This window comes from Chrysemys picta, chromosome 9, assembly GCF_011386835.1.
Source record: "Chrysemys picta bellii isolate R12L10 chromosome 9, ASM1138683v2, whole genome shotgun sequence".
NCBI classification, from domain to species: domain Eukaryota; kingdom Metazoa; phylum Chordata; order Testudines; family Emydidae; genus Chrysemys; species Chrysemys picta.
The window spans coordinates 36,945,149-36,962,478 of NC_088799.1; the positions used below are offsets into that span (position 1 = coordinate 36,945,149).

The 17,330-nt window shown below is 41.6% G+C and overlaps 1 protein-coding gene across 6 annotated transcripts in view; it reads left to right on the plus strand.

The window, feature by feature from the left end:
- Positions 1-7,515, plus strand: part of FAM124B (family with sequence similarity 124 member B) — a 34,640-nt gene extending 27,125 nt beyond the window's left edge. For all 6 annotated transcript variants that reach the window (XM_042853589.2, XM_024103230.3, XM_024103231.3 and 3 more), the window contains one exon: positions 4,093-7,515. In XM_042853589.2, coding sequence (XP_042709523.1) covers positions 4,093-4,737 — 645 coding nt within the window. In that variant the 3' untranslated portion in view covers positions 4,738-7,515. The remainder of the gene's footprint in view (positions 1-4,092) is intronic.
- Positions 7,516-17,330: the final 9,815 nt, after the last annotated feature.

Here is a 17,330-nt window from a genome sequence, read left to right on the forward strand (position 1 = left end):
ATACATTTGGTGACTTAAGGCCTGAACCTGCAAACCCTAACTCACATGACTTGTGCTTACTTGAGTGAGTAGTTCTATTACTTCTATGGACTTTATTCCTTACTAAGAATTACTTCCAAGAGTCAGGGTTGGCAGGCTCTCCCCCATAACAAATTACCATTCTCCTTCCGATCCCCCTGGGGTTTTTTTCTTCCAGCAAATAAATGATGCAAATTGGAGTCCATTATTATGCTTATATTTGGGTTATTTATTATGGGATAGATAATGTAATTGATAAGAGACCTGATATTTCACATGCTCACCCATCCTCAGTGTTCTCAGTTGTCTTCCTTGAGTTATCTTTAGTTACTTTACTATTCCGTTCTTTGCCCTTTCCCGAAGGGTTTATAGGTGATTCCTAATGCTCATATTTTTGATATAATCATAGAATTGTAGGGCTGGAAGGGACCTCAAGAGGTCATCTGGTCTATCCCCCCCATGCTGAAGCAGGACCAAGCATACCTAGACCATCCCTGACAGGTGCTTGGAGGTTTTTAAGACAAGGTTAGACAATTATAGGGATTCAAAACCTTCCTTGGTCACCTATTCCAGTACTTAACTATTTTTATCATTAGAAAGTTTTCCCTAATATCTAATCTAAATCTCCCTTGCTAAAGATTGTCAGCTACTTCTTGTCTTACCTTCAGTGGACATGGAGAACAATTGATCACCATCCTCTTTATAAAACACCTTGACATATTTGAAGACTGTTATCAAGTCCCCCACAGCCTTCTTTTCTCAACACTAAACTTGCCCAGTATTTTTAACCTTTCCACATTTAAAAGGTTTAGAAAACCTGATCTCTTTTTAGTTGCTCTCCTCTGGGTTCTCTCCAGTTTGTCCACAACTTTCCTGAAGTGTGGTGCCCAGAACTGGACACAGTACTCCAGCTGAGGCCTCACTAGTTCCATGCAGAATGGGACAATTACCTCCCGTATCTCCCATATGACTCTTCTATTATAATACACCCCAAAATGATAGTGGCCTTTTCTGCACCGGCATCACACTGTTGGTTTGTATTCAATGTGTGATCCATTATAACTCCCAGTAGTATTGCACTACAACTGTCTAGCCAATCATTCTCTGTTATGTAGTTGTGCATTTGATTTTTTCCTTCTTAAGTGTAGTACTTTGCACCTGCCTTTAATTAATTTCATCTTCAGAACATAAGAAATGCCATACTGGGTCAGACCAATGGTCCATCTAGCCCAGTATCCTGTCTCCAACAATGGCTAATACCAGAGCTTCAGGGGAAATGTACAGAACACAGGGCAGTTGGCGAAATCTACCCCTGTTTTCTTCTCCTGTCTTCTGGCAGTCAGTGGTTTAGGACTGCCCCAAGAGTTGGGTTGCATCCCTGACCATCTTGGCTAGAAGCCATTGATGGTCCTGTCATCCGTGAACTTATCTAGTTATTTTTTTGAACCCAGTTATATTTATGGCCATCACAACGTCCCCTGGCAATGGGTTCCACAGGTTAATTGTGTGTTGTGTGAAAAAGTTACTTCCTCTTCTTTGTATTAAATCTGTTGCCTATTAATTTTTTGTACATTATGGGAAAAGGTAAATAACACTTCTTTATTAACTTTTCCCACATCATTCATGATTTTTAGACCTCTATCTCATTCCCCGTTACTTGTCTTTTTTTTTTTTAAGCTGAGCAGCCCCAATCTTTTTAGTCTCTCCTCTCATGGAAGCCATTCCATACCCTTTATCATCTCTGTTGCCCTTTTCTGAACCTTTTCCAGTTCCGCTATAACTTTTTTGAGACGGGGGTGGGTGGGAAGGGAAGACCAGAACTGTGGGTGCACCATGGATTTACATAGCGATTATGATATTGACTGTCTTACAGTCCATGGTTTGGGAATCTTCTCTACATTTGCATATCATGCTATCCATTTGTGTAGTAGGAAATTGTGATGCCTGTGTGAGTTTCTGAGGCATTTTACTGTGACCCTTATCTTACATGGCCTGGCAAAGCCAGGTAGCTGGTTTGTAGGATCCATAATGAAATCTTGATTCTTGACCTTGCTGTTTTCCCACAGCCTCTGCCATTTTTTGGTGATGGTCCCAAGGTTTTGAGAGCTTTGGCCATTAACCAGAAGTGATTTCAAGATTTAAGGCATCATTTGGGGGGCTTTTGAAGGTCTTCACAGAAAAGTTAGTCTGGATTTGTTGTATTCTCAGATTTTTGCAAACCACTGATAACTACTCTGAGTGTGTTTTTTTAACTAGTTGTGCACACACCTTATAGTAATTTAATCTAGACCACATTTCCTTAGTTTGCTTATGAGAATATCATGTGGGATTATGTCAAAAGCCTTATTATATCACATCTACAGCTCTTCCTTGCTCCAATAGTCCAGTAACCCTGACAAAGAAGGAAATTAGGTTGGCTTGGCATGATTAGTTCTTGAAAAATCCATGTTGGCTATTACTTATCATGCTATTATTCTGTTGGTGCTTACAAATTGATTTGTTCCAGCATCTTTCCATGTATAGAAGGTAGGCTGACTGGTTTGTAATTCCCTAGGTTCTCTTTGTTCCCTCTTTTAAAGATAGGTACTATGTTTGCCCTTCTAAAGTCCTCTGGGACCTTGCCCATCATCCATGAGCTCTTGAAGATCGTCACTACTGAGTCCAAGACTGCTTCAGCTAATTCCTTAAGTAGCATAGAATGAATTTAATCAGGGCCTGTCTAGAATATATCTAACTTATCTAAATATCCTTTAGCTTGTTCTTCCCATATTCTGGCTTGTATTCCTTTCCCCTTGCTAATATTAATTGTGTTAAGTATGTGGTTGCAAATTATGTTTTTAGAGGAGACTGAAGCAAAATAGACATCAAACACCTCTGCCTTCATTATATCATCCATTAGTAGCTCTCCTTCCCTGCTAAGTAGTTGACATAGCCTTTCTTTCTTTTTTCTCTTATTCCTAATGTATTTATAGAACCTCTTCTTATTTCCTTGCATGTCCCTTGCTGGGTGTAACTGTTGTTGTGCCTTAGCTTTCTGATTTGTCCCTACATGCTTGTGTTAGTCTTTTGAACTCATCCTTAGCAATTTGTCCATGTTTTCACTTTTTGTAGGATTCCCTTTTGATTTTCAAGTCATTAATGAGCTCCTAATGGCGCCAAATTAGCCTCTTACTATTCTTGCTATTTTTTCTTTGTCAGTATAGTTTGCTGTTGTGCCTTTAATACTGTCTCTTTGAGAAACTGTCACTTCTCCTGAACAATTTTTTCCCCTTCTGTTCTTCCCCTGGGACCCTACCTATCAATTCTAAGATTGTTAAAGTCTGGATTTTTTTTTTTTTTTGAAGTCCATTGTCCTTATTCTGCTGCTTTCACTCCTTCCTTTCCTTAGAATCATGAAATCTATTGTTTCATGATCACTTTAATCCAAGTTGCCTTCAGTCTTCAGATTCACAACCAATTAGTCCCTGTTAGTAAGAACCAAGCCTAAAGTGGCTGCCCCCATGGTTACTACTTCCACCTTCTGAAACAAGAAGTTGTCCCCAACACACTCCAAGAACTTACTGGACACTTTGTGTTCTGAAGTATTACTTTTTCCAACAGATTTTAATCTTAAAACTCATAAGAAAAGTGCTAGTTATTTTAATACAGATCAGACTGGATTTTTGGAGTCTCTTAGAACTAAATCAGCAAACTAATTTAACGTTTGTATGAGATCATAAAAGTCAGTGCATGTGTGACTTAAAATAAGATTAGAATTTGACTCTAATGGTACCACTGAATCTTTGTTTTTGTTTTGTTTTTTTATCAAAAGAGTGAAAATTGTGATCTGTGATTAGTTTCAAACTAAAATGAAAATGTATAAATGTAATGGTACATTGAAATGAATGGATCAGCTCATTCATAAATTCTTTAGCATGGGTTTCTACGTCCGAGTTGTAGAAGAAGATAATGGAACCCGTAATCATTGAGTTGTAGATGATTTCAGCATGGTAGCCGCAGTTGAGGACACAGTAGTCACTTCATTGCTGTTCAAACAATGATTTAATTGTGTTCTCATCAATCTTTCTTTAACAGGTTCAAGGCAACTCAAAACACAATGAAAAAAATGACGGGCTTTCTAATCAGCACAATAATGCAAGTGAAGAAAAGATCCTACAGAATTCCACGCTAGCCCCCTTTCCCACAAAGTGGGTTAATCCAGAACAGAAAAGCCGGAAGATCAGAATGATGAAGTGTAAAATCAAATCAGAAGACAGAATTATTTCTGGGAGCGTTAGCAGCACCCCACAGAGTAACTCCTGCTCTTCATCCCAGGCCAGCAGTCCAGCAGCTACTTCACGGTCTGATACCACCTCTTTCAATGTAAGTGCAGGAACTAAACTGAACATCTCCAGCCAAGAAATCCATTTTCAAAGGCAAGAAGCAGAGACCAATGTTGACACAGGATTCACGGTAGTAAATTCTGAATGCAATCCATCTCCACTTAGCAGGTTTTCAAGGGACTTGCAGGACAGTCTTCCTCAGCCACAAGCACCAAACTATTCATTAGCTGCTGCTGGCTCCAGAATCAACTTGCCTTCTGAGGATAGAATCCATCTGTCATTATCTGCTGTCAAAAGAAATAAAGGAGCAGGACAGACAGCTTCAAACTTTCATTTGCGAATATCAAGAGCAAACCATGGAAATGGAAATGAAGAGGAGGAGGAATTCTTTATTTGACTTGAAACAAATGTGCCTGACAAACTGACTTTAAAACTGATAGATAAATGCTTTATTCTGGAAACAGAGAGAAAGCAATCTGCATGCTTTTAACTCTGTGTTTATACAGACACCAAGATGCCTAGGCTACCTGTTCTGTTATGAAAAAAGACTTCAGTGGGGTTTTATTGCAATAGAGTCACTTTATGTACAAAAATGCTAATGGGACAGAGGGCAAAACCAGAAAAAAAAAATCATGTGCAGTTACACAGTGAGTTTGATTCTTTTAAATACAGAACACCCAACAGCGTAATTGTGCAATGAATGGGAATAAGCCATGTGAGTCCTATTACTGTTTGTAAACGTTAATCAGTAGCCTGTGACACATTGTCTTGTGTAGTTGCATTAGAGGGATTTGGCAGTGGGGAGGCAGTGGAATGCCTAAAAATAGCAATGTGGATATGGGAGACACTGCATGAGTGTGAAGAGAGTTGTGTAGGGTACATGGAGTTCAGGTGTGTAGGGCACTCTACTCATAGGGGGAAGGGATAGCTCAGTGGTTTGAGCATTGGCCTGCTAAAGCCAGGGTTGAGAGTTCAATCCTTGAGGGGGCCATTTAGGGATATGGGGCAAAAATCCGTTGGATGATTTAATTGGGGATTGGTCCTGCTTTGAGCGGGGGGTTGGACTAGATCTCCTGAGGTCCCTTCCAATCCTGATATTCTATGACCTAAAGCAATGCCTCACCATCTACTCTGCTATTTATACCTGTGCTAGCTGGGCGTGCAGCGCCTGTACCCTATACGCTGCCATAAGTGTACATTTACCTTAGGTGGTGGCATGGTCACAACGTGTGAGCAGGCTTGCAATGTCTTTCTCCTTCTAGGTGCCCTCTCATTTCTCCTTCTGCCATCATCCAGACTTGAAAAGTGTGAATGTGATCATTCGAATGCATTTAAATGAGACTAAATCACACCCTGATACACCCCCATAATGCTACTTTTAAAATCAATCGTTTGAACTCTGTTTTCTCCCCACGAAGCATACACCCCCTGCCCTCTAGTGCTCCATGGAATAAAGTTAGAAACAATATGCATGATCTTTCTTAGACCTCTGTGCAATTATCAACAGGGTGAAAATCCCAATTGAATTTTAAATGGCAGGAGACAAACAGGAACCCTTGGAGCTGAGAGAGCTACCAGAATGGTAAAAGCTAAAAATTCAGTAAGCAGTGCTCACCAAAGGACAAATTAAACCATTCATTTAAAAGAAACCAATGTTTGTTATCAAGATTAGATTTATTTAAAGTTTTCCTACTCGAGAACGATTACCTGGGCCAGAAAGGAGGAGAGTTAGAGGGGGTTGACTGAGGGGGTCAAAAATTACGAAGAGCATGGCAAAAATCTGATCAGCCCATTTTACTCTCATCCAGAATATGAGGAACACATGGACCCTCACTGCCAAAAGAGGGTAAATTTGGAGTCATGACAAGGAGATGCTACTTTACACTGTGCCCTCGTGAAAGTGTCTGTTCTGTCCTGGCTGATGGAATGTTTCATAACAGAGGATTAGGGCTTGGCTAGGTTTACGTTTGTCATGATCTCGGCTGCTCTGAGGAGGAGTGGACTAGGGAGGGGATGACCAGTGCTGTGCCCCATTCATTTCAGATTTAGCCACATCACCATCCCTAGCCAGTGACTGGCCCACCTGAGACTTGTGAACTCAGGCAACCTGTTTTAAGCTTTGCACAGAGTATGCATTATACCAGAGCGCCTGAGGACCCAAGAATCCTGCAGCAGAATTAAGGTCCTGCTTACTGCTGAGTACCAGGGCCGTGCATATAACACTCCTGCTGCTACTGCACAAGGGCATTGAGACGCCCACTGCAGCTTGCCTGTTATGATCATTAACAATATTTGCGTCTATGCCAGCTAAAATAAGGAGGGTAAACATACCCTGTGCTTCAGTGTGTGACCTTGATTACCCATGCAGGTCCAAAAGGGTTAATTTCCCCTTTGTGAACAGCCTAGCCTAACTAGCCAGGGGGGCGCTGTGGTTTGTTGGCATTTTGGCTTGGGCCAGGCTAACTCCCACTTTCATTCCATCTACTTTCTCTTGAATAAATCTGCAAAAGGCTCCTGCTTAGACTTTGAAGTGTGGGTCTTCTCTAAAAATTAATTGTGTGATAGCACAGCATCCTCTTACTCAGCATAGCTGCTCTGCTCCTGTGGTCTCCGAATCCTATCTGTGTATTTTAGTGACACAAAATAAGCGGGGTCAGCTCCCGTATTAGATGCCCTTGCGTTGTTTGAGTAGGAGTTCTTTCTTTATAGGATTAAATGCCTGATTCTGAGCAGTGCTGAGCACCCTCCGTGGCCATTCAAATGAATGGGACCTGTGGGTTTTCAGGATCAGGCCCTAATACTGCCAAGATGGAATCAAATGAGCAAGAGCTATTGAGGCTGTTGTTCTCCAGCAGCACCGTGTGTGTGCTGGGAGACTGTGTCCTGATGACACATGTTCCTAACATTATTTTCATGTGCCACATATTGTCATACCGTGCCAGGCTGTCCTGAAAACATATTCTTATTTTCCTGTGTCCTGTGCAAAGGAAACCATACTGTGTGGCTTGACATTCAGAGTTATAGATCCGAGTTAGAACGTCCATTGCCAGAGATAACTGATCTTCCATTTTATACTTATACCACAAGACACTTACTTTTTTAAAAGATATTTCATCCTACAGTCTGTAGTAGTTTGAATTGTTTTCAATAAAACATAATGTGACATTTTACTGCACATAAGCTGATTATTAACAACAACACAGAATGGTATAAATTTACCCGGCACTTCACAAACCCAGAGCAAGGTGATTTGCCACCACTGGAGACATGCTAATATGAAGAGGCCAAGCCAACACAAGACAAGGGACAACAGTTCAGGCAAGGATTAGTGGTGGTGAATTACTGGAGAGGAGAATCAGGTAGTGGATGGATTCCTGGAATAAGAGGTTTTAAGAAGGGAGTTAATGGCTAGTGCCCTAACTATAGAAGTGTAGCTGTGATGGCATGAGTGGCAGCAGGGGTAGCCACCCAAGTATGTGTCTAGAGTCAGGAATGGGCTTGCACTTGGGGCAACTAACTTCTTCTGTCACTTGCATTGCTGTGCTTGCACTTCTATTTTGAACACACTAGCTTGATCACTTTCCAGCTCCAGTGAAAACAGACCCTGATTTGAGTGGAGCTAGTCCTAATTTTCCCTAGGAGAATCAGGCCTTGGGGGGAGGGTGGGGCAGAAGGGTGCCTTATGGACAAAAAAGCCAATGTCTCTAGCAAATAGAAAAGAATGGTGGTTCAAATTTAACAAAGGGAGGAGGCAACACTATGTTGGTGAGTGAGGTTTAAATGACTAGACAGGTAAGAGCAGTGAGGAGAAAACTCGGAGGAGCATAGGGAGCGAATAATGAGATCTACACAGGCCCAAGATCACCTAGGTCCTTGACACTGAGGGTTAGGAGCTATACTCTGATTTCTCTTCAGAGCAGTTTTTCCTAGTCGATAGAGCACTGGATTAGGACTCCGGAGCCCTGGGTTCTATTCCTAGCTCTGCCACTGGTCTGCAGGGAGACTTTGGGTAAAGTCACGGTCAGTCGCCGTGCCTCAGTTTCCCCCTCCGTAAAATGGTGACAATGATACTGACCTCCTTTGTAAAGTGCTTTGAGTTACACTGATGAAAAGTGCTAGATAAGAGCTTGGTGGTAGTATAACTTAATGTATTGGTATTTATAAAAGATGTTATTCTGGTAACGGGTGTCCCCTACAACACACTCCCCACAAGTCAAAGTCATAGTCTTGTATCGCCATTTGAAACAACAAATAATAAACTGCTTATTCCATTACAGGCTGCTAAATAGCTAAACATCTTCACCCTTGAATTCTCCAAGCAATGGATAGAACAACGTTCATTTCCACTAGTACCTGGAAGCCAACGTAGGCCTTGAAACATGTGCAGAAAGTAAATGTATCTAGTGGCCCAGTTCCCACTCACTACATGGAGGGCACATTGGTGGTATGTCCAGAGCTCACAGTTATTCTCTGCTTACCAGGTTCATGAAAAGCAGAGTGTAATTTAGAGCAGTCCAGAGGATGCTTTAACTGACAGCAGGGGCTGGGTAGGCTCTTGGTTGCCCCAAAATATGAATGCAGAGGTATCTAAAAGGCACTTCCAAGGCCCACACCACCCTGTTCCTATCCCAAATGCAGGAATAGAATCATACAGAATTGGGGCCAGTATTTCCCCCAGAAGAAAGTATTCACAATTTCAGCCACACACATGTAAAAGGAAAATTCCAGTGTCAAAATCTGATCTTCTTTTCATATGTCCAAACCAGCTAAGCCTGTATTCCCTCAGCTTTTCTGTAATTGGTACCACCTTTGCACTTCCCCTGATTCGCTTGTTCTAAACATGGTCCATCCTCGTAACTCCAAACATCCATTTTAACATTTTCACTTCCACTGTATCCAAGACCTGCTCTTGTTTAATCACATATAAAAGTAAATACGAAATTAAATGCATTTAAAAGAATAATTGACACTGAACAATTATCCAAGTGGAGCCTTGCTATTTATCAAGCTGGATCTACTGCAAAGTATCCTTACAATGGTATTTTCCACTGAGACCATTTACAGCTATGGGTATAATGAGGGAGTGACAGGTATTCTAAGAATGGTTCTGAATGATCACATGCAATGGACATAGTAGTAAATAACCATTTCTATAACAAATCACTGCCCTTTTCCTTAGCCTTATTGGTCTAGCTTTCTTGGAACTGCAGGTTCAGATCCCAGTAGATTCATATCCTTTGTCCTTCAAAACAGATGAACAAGAATGTGAGCCTTCCTAATATGATCTTTTAACAAACAAGGCTGTATCTGCCCAGTGAGGGCCTCTGCCCAGCCATTTTTTGTAAGAGTAGAGATTTAGCTCAGTTTTCACAGCTGATATGTCCTTCCTCTCTGTAGGATGCTGTACGCTCGTTGGCCCATAGCTCCCCAGCCTGAAGCATTTCACTAGTGCTGTTTGTCTGCAGTTTTGTGAAGTACTTGTGGGTCTTTTGGGACAAAATTCCCTAAATAGATGTTTGTATCCCAAGCTCCTGGAGCCTTTGTTCTATGGTTCCATTTAAAGGTTTTCTCTAATATAAATGGGAATTGCTATTTCTTTTCAAAATGAGCAACAGTATCTTTACAGTGATGATCAAAGTGTCCTGAAGAGAGAGACACAAGATAATGGCCCAATCCTGTTCCACTGAAGTCAAAGGTAAAATTCTCATTGACTTCAGTGGAAACAGAATTAGGGCCTTAAACTCTCTGAGCAATTTTACGTTAAAAAAAGTATTTCCATAGTAATCCCACAATGTTCAGTTCATAAAGAAAGCACAGGTGCCTTTCCAAACTCTCTGCTTAACACAGTGTACAGAAATGGAAAAGCAATGCTTGTTAGAGAAAACAATGTGATGGTCAGAGGTGGTCCCTGCACTCCCCTGGAGCCTTGTTGTTTTGTGGATCCACACAGGTGGACTCCTGTCCCTACATGGAGCCCTGCCTAAGGGTTCACACACATTCTTCACACTGCAAAACTGGGTCCAGAATCAGGAAATAATGCTTCAAAGCAATTAAGGGGTTTTTCTGAGCTGTTCAGAGTGCTGGAGTTTTTGCCCAGGGTTTTAGGATTAAACTGAAGGACACTTGGACCCTGGTGGTTCCTTAGTTTGGTTCTTTAAATACCGTGCAGCTTAGTATAAGACAAAATCAGTCGTATGAGATCTCCCTGCCTTACATTCATATTTAATGGTATTACACTGAATAATTTAAACCTCTGGTTTTCTATTGTAAGTTAAATTCCATAGCTCACTTTAAGTTTCACCTTGCTTGAATACTGGGCCACTTTGTCTCCAGTGTGCTAGTTTGGGTATCTCGCTGACTTCAGTGGAGTTATCTGAGGGGTGAGTTTGGGCTCCCACTGTATATTCTCTCTGCCTCTTCCAATTCAGAGGCATGAGTTGTTTCCAGTGTGAGTTAGTCAGAGGTGCTAAATGTGAGCTCAGTACTGCACAAGGCATGGACTGAAGACAGTGCTCTCCCCAAGGAGCTTCCAAAGAAGATGGGGCAAAGCTGCAAGGCCAGCAATTTATCTTTAGTTATTTTGACCCCTTTTTGTGAACATCACAAATGAGTCTTTAGGACGGACTTGAATGTTGGAGGTTGATAGTGTGGCAAATCAGAATGGGGGAGTATTGCATGAATAGAGGGGGGGTGTTGGGTAAAAAGAGAGAGATGGGATGGGATTGGATGGGGTATACTACCCCCGTAGGTCTTGGAAAGGCCCCAAACATGTTGGCCAGAATCACCCAGAGATAGAACTAAACTCCACAAACATTCCTGTTTTCTCAACCAGGGACAGACTGCCAGGGTGTGTCTAGAGAGTAGACGTAGTTTATAAAACTCTGCGGCCTAGATGCCGTACGTAAAGGGGAAGCAGAAGAAAGAAGTGACTTAGTGGTAGGCTATGCTTGAGCAACCTGGTCAAGCTTGCTAGGGCCTTCTAGAGCCCACACAAGTAGTGTATCCCAGGCCGTTTGTGGGTGAAGTTGATAAACAGAGTATCTAGGTTTGCATTGCTGGCTGAAGAGAAGAAAGGCTTTTATCCATTATCTTTTTTACATAATATTTGTTCTAAAGTCTTAGTTATAGCAAAACAAGTAAGAATAAACATGTCTTCATAGAGACCTGAATAATGATGCACAGTATTATACCCGGAGGTGCTATGGAATTACAACTGAGAATAAAAAGCAGAAGAGAGAGGAAGAAGTCACATACTTTGTTTATACAGAGACTGAAATGATGCAGTTCCAGTTTGGTTGGCCCCCTTGCACTGTAGAAATGTTAAATGAGAAGGGTCAGCAGAAGAAAAGTAGGTAAGAAATAGAGTGATAAGGAAAGAATGCAGTACAATAGAGAACTGCTATAGGAGTAGGACAACTGATATTACAGGCTTTTCATTTTCAAAACATTAGGCCAAATTCTTCCCTGGTGTAATTTATTGGCTTCTTTGCAGTCACACCAGAAATGAATTTGGCCCAATGGACATGATTCTAACCTAACCCTGATTTTTAGATTGAAATTGGGCCTAATTGCTGTGGAGATGCTGATCAATAATACTGTTAATAAGTTATATGTTTATAAATTGTGTCTTTATCTAGTGGCGCTGGATGCTCTTCAGTGTAATGCCATATTCTGTGCTATAGATTAGCAATCCAGAATCCCCAGCAAACTATCTAGGCATATTGGGCCTGATTCAAAGCTTGCCTAGATTGCTTCAAATCAGGAATAATGACACTGAAATTTCTGAGGGTGTCCATTTGTTTCTATTGCTACTTTCTTGCAACACTGATGTTGGTGAGCTACAATGCATTAGTCTGCAGGTGGTGTAGCCCTGGCACTACTTTGAGTAGAACAACCGGAAGTGTGAAGGTGAATGATGGCTTACAGAACAGCATGGATTTAGGCTACAGTCTGACTGGCTCAAGAGGGTGCGAAGACATGTAATTAATTTCCTAACAAATGTACATTTGATGTGAGGGCAGGCTATAGTCAGTCTTCAGATTGCACTGCCCTTCACACAGTGTTGATGATGGAAGCAGGACTATGACCCAGTGACTCATGTGAAATGAATTTGGTTCTCGGTAGGCAATTATCCATAGGGCAACTGACGAACTTGTTAGCATTCTCAGCAGAGATGCCCAGGATTGACTGGGCGTGGGGAATGAAATAACCCTTGACCTCTACGGGTGGTCCTTTTAGATTAAGTCTGAGGAAATATCGGCAGTTTAGAGGTCAGGGTCGGGAAGCTAAATAGACAATTCCAGTCTATAGGGCTGTCAATCTGGAACTCTTTGTGAGCACTACATTCATAAACACTATCAAACATTTCCAAGACACACAGATCAGATTTCAGTTTCACCAAATCAAAAAGAAATCTAATATGAAGGACAAATTCATTCCCAAACCAAGGCCAATAGCAGTATAATCTCTGAGGGGAAAATACTAGGACTAAATTTTCTTTCTGTTATATCACATTAATATGCATCTGCTCTCATCCACCCTGCCTATTGAGCAAATCACCCATTGAACATTTTAAAATGCTCTTCTAATTTTGATGGCTTTTGTAATTACTAACTTTGTAGAAGCATTCTTGCCAAGCCACGCTGGAACTAACTCAAAAGATCGCTTTAAATGATGCCTAAATAATTAATTGGCCAGCCCTGCTGAATACAAAAATGCTGCAATGGCTTCATTTAGCAGGAGACTCAACCAAACAGTTTTAGCCTAAAATAAAAGGTTATTCTCTCATTTGCTCAAGTCAGATGGTGTCAATAATGGGGAGTGGGCTATTCTGGAGATGAAAGAGCCTGTCAGTCTGAGAGAAGAGCAAAATGAAGGTGGCATTTTGGAAAAGAAGGGAGCACTCCGTAGATTCTACTTAATGCAAACTACAGGCACTGTTGATGCTGTTGCTTTCATTCTTCTAGCCCCTGGCTACAGTAACAGCGTCTTTTGTCTAGCCTGAAAGTATCAGAATGGTATTTTCTGAAGCTCAGGGGATGAGTTGCCAGGGAGAGAGAGAGAGCAGCGTTCCGTAGCATCCTAGATACAGAATATAAAAAGCACTGGGCTTAACGCCCAGCACATATTGGCCTTGGGCCCAGGAATAAGGTAGATACTGTGGGCTAAATTAACCCCTGGTGTAACTCCACTGAAGTAAAGTTATGCCATGGGTCGCCGTGGCCTCTTATATTGAAAAAAACATTGGAATGGAGGCTTAGAAGACTTGGGTGGAGAAACAAATGCTGGATGAAGTTCCTCTGTAGGGATTAAGGCTCATGTCTCAACATTTGGGATCAAATTCAGCTCTCATTTACACCTCTGTGAATCTGGAGTGACATCAGTGACGCTAGTCCAGATTTACACTGCTGAGGCGGACACAGGAGTTGGTCTCTTTCCCTTGTCTTAGCACTGGCAGGATAGATGTCATCTGTGTGTGTTTATAGTTTGCTCTCTTCCTCATGTGCTGACACCCAAGACCATTAGGACCTGGCAGCAGTTTGTGTGGTGTGCAGCACCTGGGAAATCCAGATAAGAGGATTAGCAGAAAAACAGGAAGAAACCTGTCACTTTAGATGAGTCCAAACGAGGAGTACTTGGCAAATTTGTATTGCAACCAGCTGCAGTTTTTATCCTCATGATGATCAATAAACTGGCTTATGACATAAGATTGCTGTTGGCATTTTAGCATATGTTGCATTGAGACCCAATGTGTTATGTATTTAAATAGTATCATTAAATGCACGATTACAATTTCATTTAAATGCTTTAAATTGCTGGTAAAGAGTGCAAACTGGAAGACATGAACAATGGAGCCCTCAGGTTTATCCACAGTCAGGTACAGGAGGCAATATGAGCTTCCCCATGTTGCTTTGACTTTGCCCTGACCTACCTCTACAGTGTAACTCAAGCTTCATTCCTATTCAGTCCTTGGGCTTTGCTGAGTCTGGCAGACAATTTTTTATGCTTTTATTACTGGTCTATTGTGAGCAGTCCACATGTCAATTCACTTCATATGCTTCATTGAAGGGCCATCAGCTGGAAAAGACTTTCAGTCTCTATTGAACTGGATCAAATTACCACCAGTGACCTAGACGTGAAAGGCACAGCCCATTACCAATCTCCTGAGCCATCCAGCCTCCTGTTCACTTACAGCTGAAAAATGAAAAAGCCCTTTCCTCTAGAATTTTGGCTGTGTAGAGCATGTATATTCCTCCAATTCAGAATATAGCACTCGGATCATGGAACTAAGTCTGCTGGATCTACTCTGGCTCAGACAACAGGCGGACTCAAAACCAAAGGAAAATACAAGGTCCATGTTTCAGCATGAGTAGAGTAGTTTTGCTGTATTAACTATTTATCTAGTGCCAACAGGTACACACAGTACTCCTGTGTGTGGACTCTGGACGTTAGGCCTTTGCCGAATGAAAGATACATCTCTGCCTTGAGCACAGGACTGCATGAAACAGAATAAAAATTGAATGGAATGTCCTCATTGGAGCTGGGACACTGCATGGAACAGGTGAGTTTTTAGACCTTTACTGGAGGACAGACTTTGGACCAGCTTTCCAGTAGAGCGCAGGCTGAAATGATGAAGTGCTAAATCCTGCCATTCTTTTAGTGAAGCAAAACTTCCATTGACTTTGATCAAGAACTGCAGAATCTGGCTGTTGATGAAAGAGACAAGGTGTTATATTCCACGCTGGTGCAAAGTGACATCATTTACATTAGGGCCAAACTGGAGTGGCCAGGAAAGAAGCTGTTATGGAGTGTCTCACGCTGTCTGGAGCGGCTCATGACTGACAGTGCCGACTTCAGGGCAGACTGTCAAAAAGCAGTCTGGGGTAGACACCCCAAACAGATGGTGAAATCTAATTATATAACATACCAACCCAGTAACAAATGTGAACTCCCAAAGTGCCACAGTAGTCTTATAATGGAGTCACAGACAGTCCCGTTAGACATTCCAGTCTATCTTGCCACCAGGGCAAGTTGGATTATGTGATAAGTTGTCACTGACACCAAAAAACACAAAATATTCAAGTTACTCCCAGTCCCAAGAGACCCGTCACTTACCCCAGATCTATTTGTACCTTAGATCTCACACCAAAGACAATGCTGGTAACCAATCCTGTAATTAACTAAAGGTTTATTAAGTAGGAAAAAGAAATAAGAGTTATTTACTGGTTAAAGCAGGCAATGTATACACACAAGTGATTTCAGTCCATGGTTTCAAAAGGTGACAGATATAATAATCTGTCAACGCTGGATGTCTTTTCAGGGCTAACCCATGCCAAGAAGCATGGGGATCTCTAGGCATATGTTGAGGACCTCCTGCCCCTCAGAATCCAGACAGCATAAAAGAGAGTTAGTTTCTCCTTGTCGAGGATTTTTATCCCCTTTCTCTAAAGTCCAAAACTGCTGGGATTAATTCACATGTAGGTCTCTTTCCTGGAGGGAGTTAGGATTACCATCAACAGAGTCTCTGCTCTCTGATGCTACACAATATGTCATTTGCCTTCAGTGGGTCATCTTGGGTGGCAGACAAGCACTTTACCTCAATCAACGCTTCTTTTTCCTCTTTGTTGAGTTACACAATTAGACAGGTTTACAGTGCAAACACTCAATATAACTTTATATCATGGGCTACAGAGGTTATAAGTGAGATTAATACATGCAGCGTCCTACAAGCATTTTATAAAGTCTAAGCACATTCTTATCAACTTATCTAACATCTATTTTGATGATGCTAACTCACAGGTAAGCCAGCCTGGTTTCCAGCTATACATTTGTAAGCGTTCAGTAAGGCCTTGGCATGAACTGGCACCTGGTCTGTCAGCGTCATAGTGTATAGGGAGACGATGAATAGTAGGTGGCACTGTAATTATGAAGTGCTTTGGAAGTGAAGAGAACCTTGAATTTAATGTGGAATAAAATGGGAAACAGGTGCAGAGAGTCAACAATGAGTGAACATAAAAATGGCCATACTGGGTCAGACCAAAGGTCCATCCAGCCCAGTATCCTGTCTACCGACAGTGACCAATGTCAGGTGTCCCGGAGGGAGTAAACCTAACGGGTAATGATCAAGTGATCTCTCTCCTGCCATCCATCTCCACCCTCTGACAAAGGCTAGGGACACCATTCCTTACCCGTCCTGACTAATAGCCATTAATGGACTTAACCTCCATGAATTTATCTAGTTCTCTTTTAAACCCTGTTATAATCCTAGCCTTCACAACCTCCTCAGGCAAGGAGTTCCACAGGTTGACTGTGCACTGTGTGAAGAAGAACTTCCTTTTATTTGTTTTAAATCTGCTGCCCATTAATTTCATTTGGTGGCCCCTAGTTCTTATATTATGGGAACAAGTAAATAACTTTTACTTATTCAGTTTCTCCACACCACTCATGATTTTATATATCTCTATCATATCCCCTCTTAGTCTCTTATTTTCCAAGCTGAAAAGTTGTAGCCTTGCGTGGATATCTTCAGAGAACTATCCACAATGACTCCAAGATTTCTTTCCTGATTAGTTGTACCTAAATTAGCCCCCATCATATTGTATGTATAGTTGGGGTTATTTTTTCCAATGTGCATTACTTTACATTTATCCACATTAAATTTCATTTGCCATTTTGTTGCCCAATCACTTAGTTTTGTGAGATCTTTTTGAAGTTCTTCAGAGTCTGCTTTGGGCTTAACTATCTTGAGCAGTTTAGTATCTTCTGCAAACTTTGCCACCTCACTGTTTACCCCTTTCTTCAGATCATTTATGAGTGAGACAGTCCTGACCCTCTGGAAAGGAAGGAGATATTGTAGCTGTGATTTGGATTTGCAGGGTGGGGGAGAAGGAGCTAGGGTGACCAGATGTCCCGATTTTTGGGTCTTTTTCTTATATAGGCTCCTATTACCCCCCACCCCCAGTCCCGATTTTTCATATTTGCTATCTGGTC